Source organism: Pseudophryne corroboree, chromosome 5, assembly GCF_028390025.1.
Source record: "Pseudophryne corroboree isolate aPseCor3 chromosome 5, aPseCor3.hap2, whole genome shotgun sequence".
NCBI lineage: Eukaryota > Metazoa > Chordata > Amphibia > Anura > Myobatrachidae > Pseudophryne > Pseudophryne corroboree.
The window spans coordinates 576,340,874-576,361,973 of record NC_086448.1 but is presented as its reverse complement, the minus strand read 5'-3'; the positions used below and the strand labels follow the sequence as shown (position 1 = coordinate 576,361,973).

Genomic DNA, 21,100 nt, shown 5'->3' with positions numbered 1-21,100 from the left:
GTGGTAGGAACACTTGCTCATCACCAATTTCGGGCCTGTTAGTTATGATGACCTACACACATTCTGATCATCAGACGACACGAAGACAGCAGTAACTACAGTTTGGGGGGTATCCAATTACAGGTGAAAATTCTTCGGGCAATTTTTCCTGATGTTTCACTCATATTTTTTTTACAGGCTATCCAATTTGGTCGACTGTACAAAAAAAAAATACATCATCTCCCAAAAACACACAGGTTCAGTGAAACCTGTGTGTTTTTGGTAGAAACAGCCCCATGTCCTTGGATTTGGTTTCGTCTGCCTGAGGCAGGTGAAACAAAATCCCTGATAAGCCGGAGCGAGCTGCGGCTTTACGGGGCTAATTGGATAGCCCCGGCGGGACAATTAGCTGCGTTAATTTACCATGGCTAATTGCATAACTCTTTTTGTTTCAGTATGACTACAGTCACAACAACTGTAGACAAAAGTGATCTGCAACCTGGAACATACATAGCAGCACTGTACAATAACATCTGGTACATTGGGTATATTATTCAATGTAATGAGGAAGAACAAGATATGCTGGTAGGGCCGTTTCTTGGGGCAGGCGGGCAGTGCAACCGCACTGGGCGCCCGCCGCGGCACTAGCTGTGGCTCCCTGCTTCCCCCTCCTATTTCTCCCCGAGTAACCCGCTCGGGGGGCGGAGTTTCATGGAATGACGCGGTTGCGTCGTTACGTCAAGACGCAACCCCTTCACTCCGCGAAACTCTCCCCCCCCCCCCCTTCCCGAGCAGAGTACAGAGGGGGATCCAAGTTAGGAAGAGGGAAAGGCCGGCGTGAGGAGCGACTGGTGAGGCGGGCCGAAGAGCGGTAATCGCCTCTGTATGTATTCTCTCTCTCTCTCTCAATGTGTAAAATGGGGACACCTGCCGTAATGTGTGAAATGGGGACTTTTGCCTCCCGTAGTGTGGGGATTTAATGTATCAAGGGCATTGCGGTGTGTGGCATAATATGGTGCAGGGGGCATTACTGTGTGGGGCTTAATATGGTAGAATTTTTTTTTCCTGTGGTGGTCGTGATCTGTTGGAGCAGGGTCAAAAACTGGATTGTGAGGTAGTCTTTTCAGACGAGGCCATGCCCATTTAAATGAGACCACACCCATTTAGATGAGGCCACGCCCCTTGCCGGGTGCGCGCACACGTTTTTTTTTTAATCTAGGTGTGTGTGTGGGGGGGGGGGGCACATTTTTTAATGCCATGGGGGGGCGCATTTTTAAATCTCGCACTGGGAGCCAAATTGGCTAGAAACAGCCCTGCTGGTACACTTCATGAAACAAATCCAATCAACAAATGTGTTGTCCTGGCCTTCAGTGTTTTGTTCCTTTTATTAACATCCCCTGTGTAACGGAAGTACCCACTATCCAAGGAAGTACCGGAAGGCACTGTCTGCTGACACTTTAAGAAAAGTTACAACAGGTTCCAAAAAAGGGAAAGATAATGTGATCGTTTACTCAATTTACGTTATGAACTCAAGTTATGTTTAAGTTTTTAAATGTCATGGTTTCTTGTGTTAATTATCTATGCGATACAACAGTAATTGAACGTCAACTTCATTATTTTTTTCTCCACTATGAAACAGAGTACCATGCTGATTTTTTGTATGGTAGTGATGTATGCCTTTGTTAAGCACCTAAAAAAATTGGGTATCTAATGTTGATTGAATTTAGCGTTTTTAAGTACTTTCGAAAAACGTGCGTTTTTGACGTAACTTGAAGCGTAAAGCAGATAAAGTGATTTGGTTTGGATTTTTGGATTCAGGAGGAAGAGTTATCTTACGGGTGTAAATTTTGTGCTGATCCTTTAATAAACACCCGTCATACTTCAAATAAACTGTATGAAGAAGCTGTGATTAGTAAATAATTTAATTAATTGAAAAATCAATACTTAATAAACGAATTGTCAGACAGTTGAGATATTTGGCAGAAATTCAGATAGATCCACGGTTATCTTGGCTTCTTTGCTGCGCCTAGGCACAACATGGTTTATTTACATAAACTCATCATCTATTGTTCTCAGCTGCAATACAATACAGAGAATAATACGGCAGGGGATTAAGCCATTACAGCAGGGGATTAAGTCCGACTGCCCGGTCTCAGTTAATCCTATTAAAGGCCAAGATAAACATAGACCCATCTGTAGTTTTTTTGACATCATCTCAACTAAAAAAAATTCCGAAAAATCTGAGGGGTGTGGTATGGAAGGTAGATATTAACTAGGTCTACAGTGTCTAGGTCGACCACTATTGGTCGACAGGGTCTCTAGATCGACATGGTCTAGGTCGACAGGTCAAAAGGTCAACATGAGTTTTTAATGTTTTTTTGTGTCGTTTTCTTCGTAGAGTGATCGGGAACCCCAATTAGTGCACCCTGTCCCATCGCAAGGCTCGCTTCGCAGGTTACCGTTCCCAATTGTAGTCCACGTGGTTCGTTACGTATGACAAGGTTCAAAAAAAAGAAAAATTGTGAAAAACTCATGTCGACCTAGAAACCCTGTCGACCTAGTTACTGTCGACCAATAGTGGTCGACCTAGATAGTGTCAACCTAGTTACTGTTTACCTAGAGACCGGATCCCAAATCTGAGATGGGTGGTGGACACGCCTGGTTGAACTGACATGGAATGACCCTGCTGCTTTATTTAAAATAGTTGATATGGACATTGTGCCCGGTCTGTAGTAATGCAACCAAGTTAAGTATCATTAGTAACCAGAATCTAAATAAGGCTAACTTATAACTTTTGAGAAGCATTTTAGTTTTGGCTCTAAATTCATTAAGTGAGCTTGTGGCAGCTGACCTTCTCCTCAGCACTGGAGTATGATACAAACACTATAAAAGTCTGACTGAATCTTTGGTGAGATCTGATGTCATATGTTGCGTAGGCCACTGAGGGGCCGGATGCAGTGGTCTGTTGGATATGTTGATTGAAGTTAGTTTATTTTTTTATTTTGTTTTGGGGGGGGGTTTAAATAGCAAAAACTGATGTTATTCTATGGGGCTGGTGTGTGAAATGTATATGAAAGGAAAACCTCACAATTTCAATCACTTTCATTACAATATTTTAAATGCTTTTTCCTCACAATTTGATTTTTGTGTGTAAAGACCTGTACTTTACTACAAGTGTCACAAAAATAATTTTAATATAAATGTGTCTACAGGGTTCACAAATAAAGTCTTCATAACTTGCCGTAGTTATGAGTAGTGCTGCAAACTTATACACATGCACTCTTACACATACTGTATATATTCTAATTCTACAAAATCTGTCTCATGTCAGCCATACATACTAGGAGCAGGTCTGATTGTGGAAAAGCTTGTGCCCACTTCCCCCTCCTGCTTAAGAGACTGTGGGAAAGTGTGGTCAGGGTAAGTCTAGAGGGGTACTCAGTGACTCTGCCAATATACAATTGTCAATGTGTGTATACTGTACATCCTATATAATAAAAGGCTAACTCTGTTCCTCACCTCTATGGGCAGCCTCTAGATGGCGTCCAATGGATCAATTTAAGTGTTGCCCCATTTGGGGTACGCACAGCCGCTGGCGCTGTCATTACTGTTTTTATGTTCCTTCATTTTGACATGCTGGTAACTAGTGTGTATATAATATAAAACATGATGTGCTTTGCTATCAAAAGCTTTGCCCTTACGGTTTGGGCTTAAACATGCCGGAAGAGGCAGTTTAAGCCTCTTCTTAGTTAATGCACACTGAGGAAACATCCTTTGCCTACTTGACAACATACAAAAAACCCTGCATGATGTACCAAAGATTTCTGATTTTGAGTCATCAGCTCATACAACCTTTTTTCCGTCTTCAGATGTCCACTGGTGGGCCTCTGCAAAGTACAAGTATTTGGCTTATTGTGTGTTTTTTTACTATGTGATCCGGTGATACCATGTCTATCTTTGTCCATAGTGTTACAACAGTCATCATTTACATTTTCTAAACCTGTGAATTATGAAAGTTGTTACCATACATTTTGATAAATGTACAAATATCCTCACAGACATCTTGTCCTGATTTACTGGGAGATCAACTATTTTTTTTTTTTTTTTTTTTTAAAGTAGGAGAGTGTATATATAGTAAATGGTTACATTTAAATTGGGTAAAAAAAAATCTAAGTGAATGCATTATGTTATAATGTATAAAGTAATATGTACCATCTCTTACAAAATATGTTTGTTTGTTTTTCTTGCATTGACTAATGTGTTTATTTTCAGGGGTCAGGCCTTTTGCTTGTCCACATTGTGAAAAAAAGTTTCGGACTTCAGGGCACAGGAAAACTCACATTGCCTCACATTTTAAACAGTGTGAGTTGCGAAAATTACGTCATCAACGTAAGCCTGGCAAGGTACGCGCTGGGAAGAATAATGTTCCTGTATCAGAGATCCCACTGCAGGAGCCCATTCTCATCACAGATCTGGGTAAGCTGTCATTCCCTATAATACTTCATGTGAATCTGCTGAGCAATCCGTGTATCCTGTCTCATCTAAACTGGAAAAGTTAAATTTCCATATGTATGCCGAGATGCTTTATCATTTTATATAAATATAATTAAATGCATTAATACGTTATTAAAAGGAACATATATATGTGAGTCAGTGTCGCTACTATGAGTTTGGCTCTGCATTAATTATATGTACTGAATTTTTAAAATTTTTGGTGTGTGTGTGGGGAGGAGGGGGCAGGGTGCTGGTTTTATTCCTTTTTTTCAATTGGATATACATGCTTACTTGAAATATACTTAGAATTCAGGGAGTACTGATATTATTCTTTTCTTTTTATTTATTTATATATATATATATATATATATATATATATATATATATATATATACATACACCGTATATACTCGAGTACAAGTCGACCCGAATATAAGCCGAGGCACCTAATTCTACCACAATAACCTGGGAAAACTTATTGACTCGAGTATAAGCGTAGGGTGGGAAATGCAGCTCTAGCCATACACAGCACTCAGTGCCAGATATGCCCTCATACTGCCAGATATGCCCCCACAGTGCCAGATATGCCCTCATACTGCCAGATATGCCCCACAGTGCCTGATGTGCCAGATATGCCCCACAGTGCCTGATGTGCCAGATATGCCCTCATGCTGCCAAATATGCCCCACAGTGCCAGATGTGCCAGATATGCCCTCATGCTGCCAAATATGCCCCACAGTGCCTGATATGCCCTCATGCTGCCAAATATGCCCCACAGTGCCAGATGTGCCAGATATGCCCTCATGCTGTCAGATATGCCCTAATTCTGCCAGATATGCCCTCATGCTGCCAGATATGCCCCTCATGCTGCCACATATGCCCCACAGTGCCAGATCTGCCAGATATGCCCTCATGCTGCCAGATATGCCCCTCATGCTGCCACATATGCCCCACTGTGCCAGATATGCCCTCATGCTGCCGGATATGCCCCTCATGCTGCCACATATGCCCCTCATGTTGCCACATATGCCCCTCATGCTGCCACATATGCCCCTCATGTTGCCACATATGCCCCTCATGCTGCCACATATGCCCCTCATGCTGCCACATATGCCCCCTCTCCAAGTGCCAAATATGCTCCCCCAGTGCCTGTTACTTACCCCTCCGTCGATCCCGCGCTGTCTTCTGAAGGAGGGACACGGAGCACACAGCGCGCGCCTCTCCTGTGTACCTCCTGCATCTCCCGCGGCGGGTCTATTAAAGGAAGTGCCGGTTCGTGATCAGAGGTCACGAACGGGTACTTCCTTTAATAGACCCGCCGGAGATGCAGGAGGGACACAGGAGAGGCGCGCGCTGTGCGCTCCGTGTCCCTCCTTCACACTGCTCTGCCTGTCACACTGCACTGCCACTAACTCGAGTATAAGCTGAGGTGGCTTTTTCAGCACAAAAAAAAGTGCTGAAAAAGTTGGCTTATACTCGAGTATATACAGTATATATATATATATATATACTGTGGTTTTAAAAATGTGTTCTTGTTAGGTATATTCTAAACGTACATTCAGAAAATGGCACAGATGCCACACACAGGGATGTCCAGTATGCTCAAATTAAATTACATGCGCCCACATTCTACCAATACATTATATACCCTTTCATTTTTTTGTACTGAACAAAGTGATTTCCTAGCAATATATTTAGCACTGTAATGAACTTTTCTTTTCTTACAGACAGTCATGACAGTAAAAACCAAACATACAGTATACAATTAAGAAGAAGGAAACCTATTTGGGGAGGTTGCGGGGGCATATATTTTATTGAAAGCAGTAAAGTATTATAGTTTATTATGTTTTATTTTGAAACATTTGCATGTTGATTTTTTAAATAACATTTTTAGAGTGTTGGTCTTTAAGTGGGTGTTTCACCAGACCATACTATTTCTGGAACCAAAAGCATTTAGTAAGATGTTTAATGTGACTTCTTTGATTTGGTGTGTCTGGTAGCACATACATTTACTGCTGACAGCAGCAGTATTTGGGCTAAACTTAAAGTGCATCCAACAGCTACACAGAGATTTGGCATCTATTTTGTTGACTGAACTAATGTTCATAAGTAAGAAGCTTATCTGTTTTCGAAGAACCTGTAATCTCCTTTTAATGCTAGTTAAAAGCCCTTTTTTTTTCTTTTATATAATTAGTGAAGCTGAGAAACACACAAATCCTTCAAGTTAAATCTTTTCTCAATTTAGGAAGAATGTTAAATAAAATCTCAAAAGCAGCAACAGCATTCATGGTGTGAAGTCTGCTCTCACTGGGGAAAAAAACCATCTTCATCACATAATGACAATTACTTGTTTCCTGAGTCAAACAATGCAGTTATATTTACAAATTGTTGCTACTTACCTTATGAAGTGTTTCCTCCAGATCGCCTCTTTATAGGGTTGTCCACCAGGGAAGATGTAGGACCTGGTGACCTTGTTCAGATCTGCTCCTTTTGTGAATGTAGCTGGCTTATACGTAATAACTCAGTGGAAAATGTGGTGTATCTCTATGAACATGGAGCTCTTTTTCTTATTTAAGAAAGGGTATTAAGTTAAACATTTAATTTAAAAATTACATTACTGCCATTTGCCATTGTTCCAGTTTCACTAGGGCAAATTCAATACCATGGCTACTTTTACGCAATCTGATGTGGCTTTCAAATGATTGGCCTGCTGACTACTTACACCAGGGGTGACCAGACTTTGCGAGTTGGCGATCTACTTTGAAAGCTGAATAGCTTTCGTGATTCACCTAGGTGGGACAATAGCTCGCGACACAGGCACGTGCACAAAAAGGGGCATGGCATAATAAAAAAGAGTGTGATCTCCTCGCTGCACAGGGTGTAGGGGCTGTCTCACCTGAAATCACAAATTGGCCCCCACTGGTAAAAACCTCAAACACATTGGCCCCCACACAGGAGTAAAAACACATTGGCCCCCCACACAGGAGTAAAAACACGTTGGTCCATACAAGAAAAAAAAACTTGTCCTCCACAAACAAACAAAAACATTTTAAATTGTTTCAGCCCCCGCTCCGCCTCCCTCCCCCTTCTCCATATAACACTTTAATAGCAAATACTACCTACCGAGCAGGCAGCCAGGCGGAAAACAGCAGCTCCTCATGCCAGCATGCCATGACAGGCAGGCCAAGCAGTCAAAGGAAGAGAAGCAGCGGCGGTGGACTCTTCACAGCGTGCGGGTGACATCAAGATGTCACCGGCGCGCTGCACAACTGGGAGCTGTTTAGTTTAAGTTGGCCGCGATTCACCGGCAGATGCTCTTCGAGCTTACCGGTAGATCGCGATCTACCTTTTGGCCACCCATGGCTTACACCATGACATCTGTGAGTCCGCTCGTACTGTGGACCTAATTAAAGGTTGATTGAAAAAAATAATTTTCCTCTAATGGGCAAACCTTGTGCACTGCAGGTGGGGCAGATGTAACATGTGCAGAGAGAGTTAGATTTGAGTGGGTATATTGTTTCTGTGCAGGGTAAATACTGGCTGCTTTATTTTTATACTGCAATTTAGATTTCAGTTTGAACACACCACGCCCAAATCTAAAGGCCCATACACACTTGCGGATAAAATGAGCGACATTGCTAATTTTCCCCCTTCCTGAGTGATATTGCTCATTTTATCGGCAAGTGTGTATGCCGCCAGCGACTAACGAAACGAGGCCCCGCGGGTTGGCAATGATCGTCGCTGTCAGCAGTACATGCAAGCTCGATCTGGACTGTCCAGGAGCTGCATGCACAGCCGGCGGCTGCGTGACGTCACTGAGCGATCATATCGCTCAGTGTGTACGGGCGGCCGTCGACTGCCCTGCCTGGGAGGTGAAACACTAGATGACGTCGCACATATCTTTGCACATATCTACATCTGTTTATATCTGCCCCACCTGCACTTCGCATGGTTTTGCCGATTAGAGGAAAATGTTGTTTTGCAATCAACCTTGAATTAAGCCTTATGACAATAAATTAGCCTGCAGCTCCAGCTTACTAGTTGCCGCAAAACTGCAACTCCTATTTTTTCTGAAAGGCCTTCAATAGCCTATGAGGTAGATGTCAGCTGCGACTCAGCAGTTTACAGAGTACTTGCAAAAATCAACAGTATATAAGTGTATCCTGGGGTCTGCCCAGTTTCCAGTTGCCCTCTTCCTCTTTTGTTGCAGAGCAGTGTCCTTCATCATTGAGTAACTCTTGTTAACCCTTTTAATGAGTTCCTGGTTCACTCTTCAGTATCCACCATTTATCTGCCAGTGAACTGATTTTTGATTAAACCTTCACAGATCATGATAAAATAAAGTTATTTAATAAACCCTTTTCCCCAAGTAAAATAGCAGAGGTTTGATCGATTTATTATGTTGGGGAGGCTCATCATTCAACTGAGTTCTATTGTAGTGGCTAATTCATCTCTCGTCACTGGCAAAAGAATTTACCGCTCTGTCACTTCAGACAAATTAATCGTTTTCCTGGATTATACAGAGTTACTGCTAGTTCACTCAGATGGTGATTGAACACACAAACGCCGATCTTGTTCATCTTCTGACATTCATTTTGAAGTATGCTTGATAATTAACGGAGATCTGACACAACAAAAAATGTCATAAACAAATATTATTTATTAAGTATGTCAAACACAACAAGAAATATGAGTCGTTGCAAAGAAGGGAACATAAAGCAATTACATGCAGCGAGAATGTGTGTGGCATAACAGGAAAAGGCAAGACTTTTGAAAAAATACTTGAGTGAATTAACCACAAAAGAAGACCAAGCAATAGAAAGTGGTAGCAGTGTAAAAATAATTTAGGATGAAGGCAAATAAGGGAGACCAGGGAACAAGAGACTAATTGGCAGAATTAACAACGAGAGATGTTCTTGTTATCACTCGTTACTAATCTGAAATGGTGCTCCAACCAGTCGGCTCCTAACTGTGATGTGTTTGAAAAATGTCAGGAGCTGATTGGTTGGTAAAGCATTTAAGATTAGTAACAAGTGATTAAAAAATAACACCCTTTGCTGAATATGGGAGTTACTCAGTGTTGGTCGCAGATTTTGCAATTTTTGCAAAATCTGCGACCACTAAAATCACATGCTGGGGTCTGCCCAGCATACAGTATGAGGCGCTGCCTCGCAATGCGGTCGCAATTCAATTGTGATCACATTGCAAAAACCTCAAATAGAGGTTGACCCCTGCCTATGCAGAATGACTGCATAGGCAGGGGCACCGCAGCCATATTTCCGATTGCAGGAAACACAGGCGACATCATTGGCTGCCCCGAAAACGGCCATGACACGCCGGCTTTTCCTGCTGTCCTCCCCCCAACTCCACGTTGCCGCCCCCGGACGCCCGTCGCCTGTCAGTCATGATGTGATGGCATCCTTCCGGGACGTGATTACATCATGGCACCTCACGCACGCGCACTGTGCACGCGTGCAGATCGTCCAGTTTTGCATATACAGCGGCTGCATCCACCTCTAAATAAGGCCCTCTGTCCCTAAAGGCATGTAATAAACCAAGGACACAGCAGCCAATCAGAAACAACTAGACTACCAGCACAGTCTACAACACCTTGATCTGGCAGGGACTGTCAGCCACAGGCAGATTATATTATGTCTTTGATTCAAGGATTACTATATTTGAGTTGGGATAAGAGACAAACTTTTGCAACTGTAACATAATGATACATTTTATGAGTAGTGTTCTGGCATATGATAAAAGGCATGATTGTGCAGTACTCCCTTCTTGATTGACATCATACCACATAATTGGGTCAGTCCAATTAGGTGCAAAGGGTGCGATGTGCCATTGCTGCAGCATTTCAATGCCAGCTTATAGCACCCGATCTTGCACCCTTTGCAGACTGATTTCTGTCCGAATTAGCACAAAATTGCTCTGAACCCTATGGGGTATCGAGCACTTTTGTGCGAGTTCGGACCACCTTCGCACATCCAAGTTCATCGCGAGTAATTGGATTGACCCCTATGTATATTTGCTTCCATCTTAAAGCTGTGTACACCCTCGGTAAATTGAAATGCTAGTCATCTTTGCTCCATTGTCAACACAACATCTGTACTCCCCAAATAGCAGAGTACACCTATAATTGTGCATACTGCAATTTAGGTGCATTTTTCGTTTTAGGAATTATGAAGGTTGTATTTACTATAGATGTGAATTATCTGTATGACAGAAAATACAGTATATGAAAGGTTAGAGAAAAACAGTACTTGAAAGTCCTGTCATCACTTTAGGACATATTTGATAACTTTTTAAACCTTCGCTCTGGGAAATTCTGTAGGAGAGATCTAAGGGGCAAGATGCAAATTTGCATCATTACGGATTCAGCCCCAGCTACAGAATAATGCGATTGTTGGAACAGTTGGATGGTTACACACAGCAAGTTGGTCTATAGTAATGTGTCATTACACATTCACACTCTCTCCATTTTAAATTTCCTCCTGATAAAGCTGACTTCAGTGTGGGGGGCTGGAAATCTTGGACTACACACCCTAATTACACATACAGTAAGAGGTGCTATCATGCTGAGACTTGTAGTTCCACAAAGAAAGAGAAAATATAGTGCCGATGTACACTCTACAATACCAAGAACTGTTGGTCAATATAATTCTAATAAACTCTACAATCTAACGTAGAACAAAATTGAGATTCTTGGCATACTTTTTGGCCAAAAATACTAGCCCACCAACCAGCATCTAGGTGACCTCATATAGGATGGGTCCCTAATACTAAGTCCGGGGCACATGCAGTCGCAGGCTCAGACATGCCCCCAAAATGGTCGAGACACACATGCATTTATCGTAGCCACCCCAATTTACCTCCCATAAACATTCACTATCTCTCACTTACTTTGCAAATAAATTCTCCCTGTCCCTTCAACTGTGACACATGTGCAGAACAAAGAAGAAAGCTCAAATGCACAAACATTGGCTTTGTGTCCACCTCTTCATCAGGCCCATTGCTCAGAGGTCTGATGGTGTGTCTGTGTGTGCAGGCAGCGGATCAGAGATGCTGTCAGTGGGCGTCTCTGTACAAATCGCTTGTGACTGTGGCATCAGCATATTTTTGCAGATTTGCTCCTTCTAAATACACAATCACATGCTTAGTTGTAACTGCTTTCCTCTAAACAAGGAAAAATAGTAACTTCTCTATTGTTCCATATTGTGCTGGACATTTCAACCCTAGGAATGATTTGTTATTATTATTATTATTATTATTATGCCATTATCAGGAAGAGTGACATATGACTCAATTTATCTGTGTTTTAGACATTATGTTTTTTTTCTCTTTTTTTTCTATTTTGTAAAAGTGTAATTAATTATGTAGGATTAGTAAAAAAATAAGATACATCATTAGTCTCGTGGTCTGAATACAAATATTAATATATAGAAGTTACTTGTTTCTAGCGCAACAATTTTTAAAGTGTAGCTGAAAGAAGCAACAGGTGTACCATACAAATCCACTGAAGTCCAATTTACAGCACCACTTTCCAGTCCTTTAAGCTCATACAGTTGTCTCACCTGCACAACAAAGAGTATCACCAGCCTGCATCCTGCTTAGGGTTGGTATGATATCCCGTCGCACGGGATGCCCTTGCGGGTTCGGTGGCGAGCTATGCATGTCACAGATTCGATTCCCCCTCTATGAGTGTCGTGGACACCAAAAGAGGGGGAAATACCTACCTCTCCGGTATACCTGTGGCGGTATGGTGACCCTGTCAGAATCCCGGCGTCTGTATTGTGACAGCCATGATCCCAAAGAGTGGTATGCTAACCGCATACCCTGCAAAGTGCATTGATTTTCCCAGTTTCAGCCAGCTTCACCCATTAACATAGTTTTTTTACACTCTGCTTATGCTGCCATCTTTATGCACCAGTATGTGTGCGTCTCATGTAAGTGCCCAAATTTACGAAGTAGAATCCTGCAAAATCACACACGCAGTGGGCTCGCATTTTTTTTGCCACTTTTAAAGGAATCTTACATTTCTATTCGCCTGTAAACAAGGGGGGGCCTGCAAGAATCCTCAACCTCAGAAATATTGGAACTGAGCCGTAGATATGCATTTATTCACTAGAGTTGTTAATTTCAGAAAATGTTTCCTTAACTAAAAAAAAACAATCTCAAAACTAACCATTACAATAAACGGCAACAACTCGGGGGATATGGTCCCTATGGAACATAGAGCCGCTCACCTTAACAAAGGGGCCAGCTGCTTCTACTTCCATAATTGCAGCACCCACTCCGTGCAGCATATTCAGGTGCATGCAATATTTGGAAAACCTCATAGCGCAGGGTTTTTCCCGCATTCGCAAGGTTTTTTCCTTTTTAATTGATCTGGAAAAAATCAGGCATGAGAATGTGACTTTTTTCTTGCAGCTACAGAGCAAGTCTTATTTCTCCTAAAATCGTTATTTTAGGAAGAATTGTCGGGACTTGCGTCAGAACCCCTTGGACATCCCCCACCCCCCATGACTAATAAAGCAATTGAAAGTTTCCAATTAGCTTAATTAGTCCAATGATTACTTGCCTTCTGGCAGTACTGTCCTCCTCCACTTCCCCAGCATGCTGAAGTCATCCCTTCTCCTCCTTGGTGTCACAGGTAGCAGGGCAGCTGTATAAAAGTGTGAGGACTTCCAGGGAGCTGTGTACCAGTGAGTAGATGGCTGCTGGAGAGGGGTCTGCTGTGTTTTTTCAGGCTGGGTGAGGATGGCAGCTCGAGAGCGGGTGCTGCTGGGTATTTCAGGCTGGGGGAGGCATCAATCAGTTCAGTGCCAGCATGTTCCAACCCGTGGGATTTGGCTGCAAAAAAAAATTCCAACATTTTTTTTCTCAAATTGTTTACCATGTTTATTGGAAGAATGCATGCCTGTAATAATTCAAAATTGGTCTCAAGGGCTGCATACAATTTTGCAACCAATATTCCTGCCCCAATTGAAGATGACCCAAGGTGTCACTTTCTTTTTAAAGCCATATTTCTATTCCTGCCTAAAATTGATGAATCCCTATAGGAAGATCCAGACTGCAGTAGCAAAAGAAGTACATTCATGTAGCCACTCCAGCTGCTGGGCTACCCAAGTAGTTATCTTCCTGGATGCAACATATCTCCCAACATTCTGAAAATTAGTCCCGGAACTTATCCTGGCCCCTTGGTATGACATTTTGGGGGCATGACCATGCACCTCCATTTCTTATCAAGCTTGGGGGCGAGGCCAGCACTTTGGCAGCTGCTGTGCTGCACCCAGCCTCTTCCGGCTATATGCAGAGCAGTGATGTCCCCCCAACCTTTAATGAACTATAGAAGAAGACTCTAGGCAAGTCAGAAGCAGTCTGGAGACCAGACTGGAACTGAAAGACAGACTAGGACCAGATGACAAACTGGATGTTGGGCTGGGATCGAATAGCTGGATACTAGGCCAGGACCAGCTACGCAAGACACTTGACTGGGACTGACTACACTGGAAACCAAGCTGGGACTGGCTTCCTATGAGACCAGGCTGGGACCGGCTGCACAAGAAACCGGGCTGAGATCAACTACACAGCAAAACTGGATTGGGACCGGCTATGCTGCAAAGTAACCAGGCTGGAGCTGTAACTGGAGTTTATTGGCTGAAACCAGTAATGCTGCAGAGTCAGCTGGCTGGAACTTGCACACGGAGCAGAAAGATAACTTTCTTGCAGGAGTATGAGTGGTAAGCTCCACACTAAGATTCAGGAGATTTGAAGGAAGCAAAGGGTGCACTGTTCCAAAGGTAGAATACATCTAGTTTTTTACATCTAGTTTTTAACAGATATATGCTGAACCCTGCAGTGTTCGAAATCAGTATAAAAGATACACTAGAGTAGGTTAGTTGAAGCTCTCAGGTGAAAACACAAACAGGAGAGAGTCATAGCCTAACTAAGGTGCAGGCTGATAAACAAGTCTGTAGATTTCAGAAGCAGATTCCAGTAGAAGAGAACTTGAGCTCACTTAATAGTCTTATCAGTAAAGTCCAACTCAGGCTGCACTGAGCTTGAGAGACCGCTAAAAACTGTAGCTTGGAACTCTGAATAGATGCACTGGAAACTTGCAAAATAACTACAGCTTGGAAAGAACAGTAGCACTGATACATTCAGAAAATCTAAGAATCTGTAATTACACTAGGAATTGCAAACTTGCTGCTAAACAGGAGCCATGATTACAGCAATGTGATTTTATGCTCTCACCATGACCTGGAGAACCAGAAGGGATTATATAGGAGCTGCAGGTCACAGATTGGCTGCCAGAGTCAGCTGAGTGAAAGATGCATTCAGACTGGAGGAGATGCAATCAGCTGACAGGATCCAATGTGGTGACGTCCATGCATCAGCTCACTGAACAAATATAACAAGAAAACCTGACCTGCTGGACAGGTAGCACAGGTAAGTCACATGATGAAGTTCCAGAGCACAACACAGAGATTGAGGAGGGGGCACTTTAACTCCGATCCCTGTACACAGAAGTTGGCTGGATGGAGGCCAACATACAGACTGGAATTAAATTAGCCTTGGAAGTTTGCCAAAAACTAATTGATGCCCCTGGGTTATCCAATTAGCCCAGAAGCCAGGAGTTATTGGGGATTTTTTTTCACCAGCCTCAGCGGGTCAAACCCCTCCCGATAACTGGCAGGTTAACAGGTGCCGTGACCCTGTTAACGCAAAAATTGTGTGCATATGTGTGTGTGTGTGTATAATAAATATATATATATATATATATATATATATATATATATGTGTGTGTCTATATACGTGTGTATTGTAAGTGTAAGAAATGAACATATAGGGCCTAATTCAGACCTGATCGCTGCTGTGCGTTTTCGCACAGCAGCCAATCAGGACTGAACTGCACATGCGCTGGCGCATGCCAGACAGCCGACGGCCGTCTCACCCCTGTGATCGCCTCTGCCTGATTGACAGGCAGAGGCGGGAGGGGGCAGGCCGGCGGCATTTGGCCGCCATTTTAGTGGCGTGGTCCGTGCAATGCAGGTGTGCCCGGACCGTATGGGGGGCGGGCCACGGCGGCTGTGTGACGTCTCATGCAGCCGCTGCGACCCGGACATTCGACGACTAGCTCCCTGCCAGCACACAGGAGCTGCGCTGGTAGGGAGCTACTCTTCAAGTGCAATGCTTTTGTACTTGTGCGGCGTAGTAGAGACTGACATGCGGGGCGTACTAGCCCTGTGCTGGGCGTCCCCCCGCATTTCAGGGAAGCTTAGCACATCTGCGATCAGGTCTGAATTAGGCCCATAGTCTTAAGCAATACATTTGCAGTCAATGGATATGTACTGCACTTGCATGTAGTGCAAGGCTAGAATGTGCTACAGATTATCTGTATTTCTTTTAGATTTTATTAAAGATAAACATGTTAATTGACTATTATTTGCTTTGTTTATTCATCTAATATTGCCTTTAACTACAGATTCCAAAATTCGGAGTAAGAAAGTTAGCAGTGACGCCAATAGCAAAAGATATTGTAATGAAAAAGTTAAACAAAAAGTTATACATTGCTGTGGTATTAAACCATAGAACTCGGGGTAATTCTGAGTTGATCGCAGCAGCAAGTTCGTTAGCAGTTGGGCAAAACCATGTGCACTGCAGGGGGGGGAGGTGGGGGGCAGATATAACATGAGCAGAGAGAGTAAGATTTGGGTGGGTTATTTTGTTTCTGTGCAGGGTAAATACTGGCTGCTTTAGACTGCTTTACACTGCAATTCAGATTTCAGTTTGAATACACCCCACCCAAATCTATCTCTCTCTGCAAATGTTATATCTGCCCCCCTGCAGTGCACATGGTTTTGCCCAACTGCTAACAAAGTTCCTGCTGCGATCAACTCCCTCAGTGTCCTAATTTGTCATTGCTGTTAAGATGCTTAATTGCACTTTATTGCTATTTAGATGAGAATAACTTCTGTCATACAAGCAATTTTGTTTTCCCTTTTATCTAGGTCTCATCCAGCCTATCCCAAGGAATAGCCAATTCTTTCAGAGCTACTTCATTAATAGTTACACACATGAGGTTGATCGGCCATACAAATGTTATTACTGTCATCGAGCCTATAAGAAATCATGTCATCTCAAACAACATATCAGGTAATGGAATAGTAGGGACACAGCATTGTTGCCAGATTTGTGTGAATGTTATATATATATTTAAAAATCTGTATATGTTTAGAGTCTGATGTAGGCTGCTATAAATTGACAAAAGTAGGAGTATGTTTTACAAGAAATACACCAACACCACCCCACCACCTCCTCAAGATATCGATTGTACTGCCATGGTTTCATTTACCTTGTAGTATTGTTTTTGTGTGTGATACCATGGCTATGCAACACTTTAAAATCAATTTAATGAAAAAAATTAGATTTTACAATGTGTTCAAACTCATTTCCCAGAGCAGTGTTAATAGATGGCAGCATGACTGTTTCCAAGCAAACTGCCATTATAGTGTTGTTTTGTCTGTGAAATGATACAGAGGACAGATCTGTTGATATATAATATATAGCCATATGTTTATATATAATATATAGCCATATGTTTGTTCTGTTTGCAATGTAACTAAACATTCCAATTCATTAGAAAAAATAATACATCTATTGGAGAATCAAAACAGATCTTATTAGCTGTAATCCTATATAACACAATTTTTTGTAAAAACACCTTTTTTCTACACGCCATTATACTCTAAGTATTATATTTGCATTGTGAACAAAGACGAATAAGGATTCATCCAGTATCTGTCTTGAAAATATGAAATGTCTCTTGGGAGGAAATGTAATAGCCAGCGATATGTTGGCATCGGTGAGTCTATCCTATATTTTGCAGTGGAAAATCCTTTAAAATGGACAAAAAAACAACTGAGAGACCAGCCCTAAAAAGCCTGTAATTGGAAAAGTAATCTTCCGTGATATACTGTACATTTCATAGTATGGCAGGGTAACCGCTTAATAGAAGATGCTAGTGCTTTTTCAAGAAAGGCTATATTGATAACAATGGAAATGATCTTGCCATTGCGCTATTCTTGTTTAGTATATTCAGATACAGAAATACAGTGCTTAATTCATGTTTGTACGCACATGCCCACAGAAAAGAATATAGACGCCACCAGAGCTATTGAAAAGTCCTCAGCAACTGCGTACACATAGGGCCTAATTCAGAGTTGATCGCAGCAGCAAATTTGTTAGCAGATGGGCAAAACCATGGGGGTCATTCCGAGTTGTTCGCTCGCAAGCGGATTTTAGCAGATTTGCTCATGCTAAGCCGCCGCCTACTGGGAGTGAATCTTAGCATCTTAAAATTGCGAACGAAGTATTCGCAATGTTGCGATTACACACCTCGTAGCAGTTTCTGAGTAGCTCCAGACTTACTCGGCATCTGCGATCAGTTCAGTGCTTGTCGTTCCTGGTTTGACGTCACAAACACACCCAGCGTTCGCCCAGACACTCCTCCGTTTCTCCGGCCACTCCTGCGTTTTTTCCGGAAACGGTAGCGTTTTTTCCCACACGCCCATAAAACGGCCTGTTTCCGCCCAGTAACACCCATTTCCTGTCAATCACATTACGATCGCCAGAACGATGAAAAAGCCGTGAGTAAAATTCCTAAGTGCATAGCAAATTTACTTGGCGCAGTCGCAGTGCGGACATTGCGCATGCGCATTAAGCGGAAAATCGCTGCGATGCGAAGATTTTTACCGAGCGAACAACTCGGAATGACCCCCCATGTGCACTGCAGGGGGGAGGGGTGGGGGGTGGGCAGATATAACGTGCATATGGTTTTGCCCAACTGCTAACAAATTTGCTGCTGCGATCAACTCTGAATTGCCCCATACACAACATCATTGCAATGAGGAACATCAACTTCTCAAGTAAGTCTATAGCCACACAGACTGGCTGCGGCAGTAGTGATGCCGGTGTCTTGTTTCTTCACAGTTGAAGGCAGATACATGCCCAGAAAATGGCCAGGTTATGTCTGCGTTTTTGATGCCACTCCCCATTACCTCCTCAAACGGTCCCTTCCTGTCAATCACTCTGCAGTGAAAGGTGCAGTGTAATTGCAGCACGTGCAGTCTGCCAGTAATCACTCAGTTGCATGAACATCAGCATTACGTACAAACAGGAATTAGGCCCACAGTACCTCTTTATAGTTCCTGCTGAGAAATACATGCAGGTACTTATCCATCATGCAATACCATCAGGGAGACATCTGATTGGCTCCACATTTATTCTGCAGCAGGATAATAACCCCAAACATACAGCCAATGTAATTAAGAACTATCGTCGGTGTAAAGAAGAGCAAGGAGTCCTGGAAGTGATATAGCCCTGATCTCAACATTGAGTCTGTCTAGGGTTACATGAAAGGACAGAAGGATTTGAGCAAGTCTACATCCACAGAAGATCTGTGGTTAGTTCTCCAAGATAGTTGGAACAAGCCTCCTGCCCAGTTTCTAAAAAAAAACTGTGTGCAAGTGTACCTAGAAGAATTGATGCTGTTTTGACGTAAAAGGGTGGTCACACCAAATATCCATTTGATTTAGATGTCCCTTCTGTTCATTCACTTTGCATTTTGTTCATTGGTAAAAATAAATTAACAATTCTGTTTGTGAGAGTGTTCTTATTTTGCAGCATTTTTTCCACACCTGCCTAAAACTTTTGCACAGTACTGTATATTGATTATTTTTGTGTGTACATTTCATGTAGAAATATTTTATACATGGTGACATACAAGTTAAGAATGACATAATTTCCTTTTTGTAATATCTGAAATATAATACAAAATATATATATATATATTCTCTTTCTTTTCTTCATAGGTCTCATACCGGTGAAAAACCTTTTAAATGTACTCAGTGTGGGAGAGGATTTGCATCATCCGGTGTGTTAAAAGCACATATTAGAACTCATACAGGGTTAAGATCCCACAAGTGTCCTATATGTAATGGAGCTTTTACAACTAGCGGAAGCCTCCGACGTCACATGGGGATTCATAATGACCTGCGACCATATATGTGTCCTTATTGCCAGAAAACATTTAAAACCTCCTTAAACTGCAAAAAGCACATGAAAACCCACAGGTAAATTATAATTCTACGCATGTTGTGCAATAGTTGTATTTTATGAAAGTCAGAATGATATGGTTTATTTTCTGCTTACAGTTGTGAAGATTTGTGATGGGTGTGGTGATGCACCACCAATCTATATTATGTTTTTTTTTTTACTATGTAGTAATCCATTCTTATAAAATAACAATATATTTTTGGAATAAGTAGCAAAGAAATATGACAGTATGAGGAACACATTCCTAAAAGCTTAGTCTGTTGATGGAAATTAAGAACATTTACGAACTCAACATATGCTGACATTATTCAATAAATCTTTTGCCTGCTACACAAACATGGAAATCCAAGAAGAAGAGGTTGTTTAGCCACAACATACAGTATGTGCATCTCTTCTCCCTCTATATGTGCTTTGACACTTAAGGTGTGTACACACGGAGCAGTATGGCTCAGCAATTTTGACTATATAGTCAAAATCGCTAAGAAAGTTGGTGCATATTGCTCCGTGTGTACACAGCAAGCGTTAGCGATGCACGTCCCCGCCAGGTCGCATCGCTGGGAAAAATTATCTGTGGAGGCAAGTCAATTTATACTATGTCGCTGGTAAAGTATAAATGTGATTGGCAATATCACCCATAGCCAAAATCGCTTGCACACTTAGTCAAAATCGCTGGTAAAGATCGTAAAAATCGCTTACTTGACAGTTCAAAGTAAGTCGCTCATAGTCAGAATCGCTCCGTGTGTATGGACCTTTAGGGAGAGATGTACTAAGCAGTGAAGAGTGGAGAAGTTGCCCACGGCAACCAATCAGCCTTGATGTAATATTTATAATTTGCATACTATAAAATTATACAGAGCAGCTGATTGGTTACCCTGGGCAACTTCTCCACTGGCACACTTCACTCTTTTCACTGCTTAGTACATCTCACCCGCCGTCCTCAAAACGCTGTTAATCGGAGTCCTATTGCACAGATTGCACCGTCCTCACTGTGCCAAGTTCCTGTATCATCTTGGCAGAGGTCATCAACTCTTACTTTTTGAGCACAGCCACATTATATGTAATTAAGCAACAACAAATGTCAGGGAAGGGTAAACCGTAGGCGCTGCACAGAGCACAATCCAAGTGTGTATGGGGAAAAATGTACAATGAATAGGTTCTAAATAATTACTCAATAAACGACAATATGTAGGTGGCATCTAGTGATGGAATCAATGCAATGCTGCCAGTTGATACGGTATAATTACCTGTAAACAAAGTACAACAGCGTAAGGAGAGACAGCGCAGTGTGTTGAACCTTAATAGTATACATTAAATGTATCAATTGACCATAGTATAAATATTCAGCAGCTGTTTAAGATATCTTAAGTGATAAACATACAAATTAATAAGCATATCAAAATTATATAAGTGATTAAAATCGTTACAGAATAGATCACAATATAATCAGTCACAAGGAGCGTGTCTGCATGGTCACATATAAAGAACCTAAAAAAATATATGTATA

At 42.1% G+C, this 21,100-nt stretch overlaps 1 protein-coding gene across 7 annotated transcripts in view; it reads left to right on the top strand.

The window, feature by feature from the left end:
• ZNF236 (zinc finger protein 236) overlaps nt 1–21,100 on the top strand; it is a 531,150-nt gene that overhangs the window by 209,766 nt on the left and 300,284 nt on the right. For all 7 annotated transcript variants that reach the window (XM_063923335.1, XM_063923337.1, XM_063923334.1 and 4 more), the window contains exons 12-14: nt 4,252–4,455; nt 16,491–16,635; nt 19,353–19,613. In XM_063923335.1, coding sequence (XP_063779405.1) covers nt 4,252–4,455; nt 16,491–16,635; nt 19,353–19,613 — 610 coding nt within the window. The remainder of the gene's footprint in view (nt 1–4,251; nt 4,456–16,490; nt 16,636–19,352; nt 19,614–21,100) is intronic.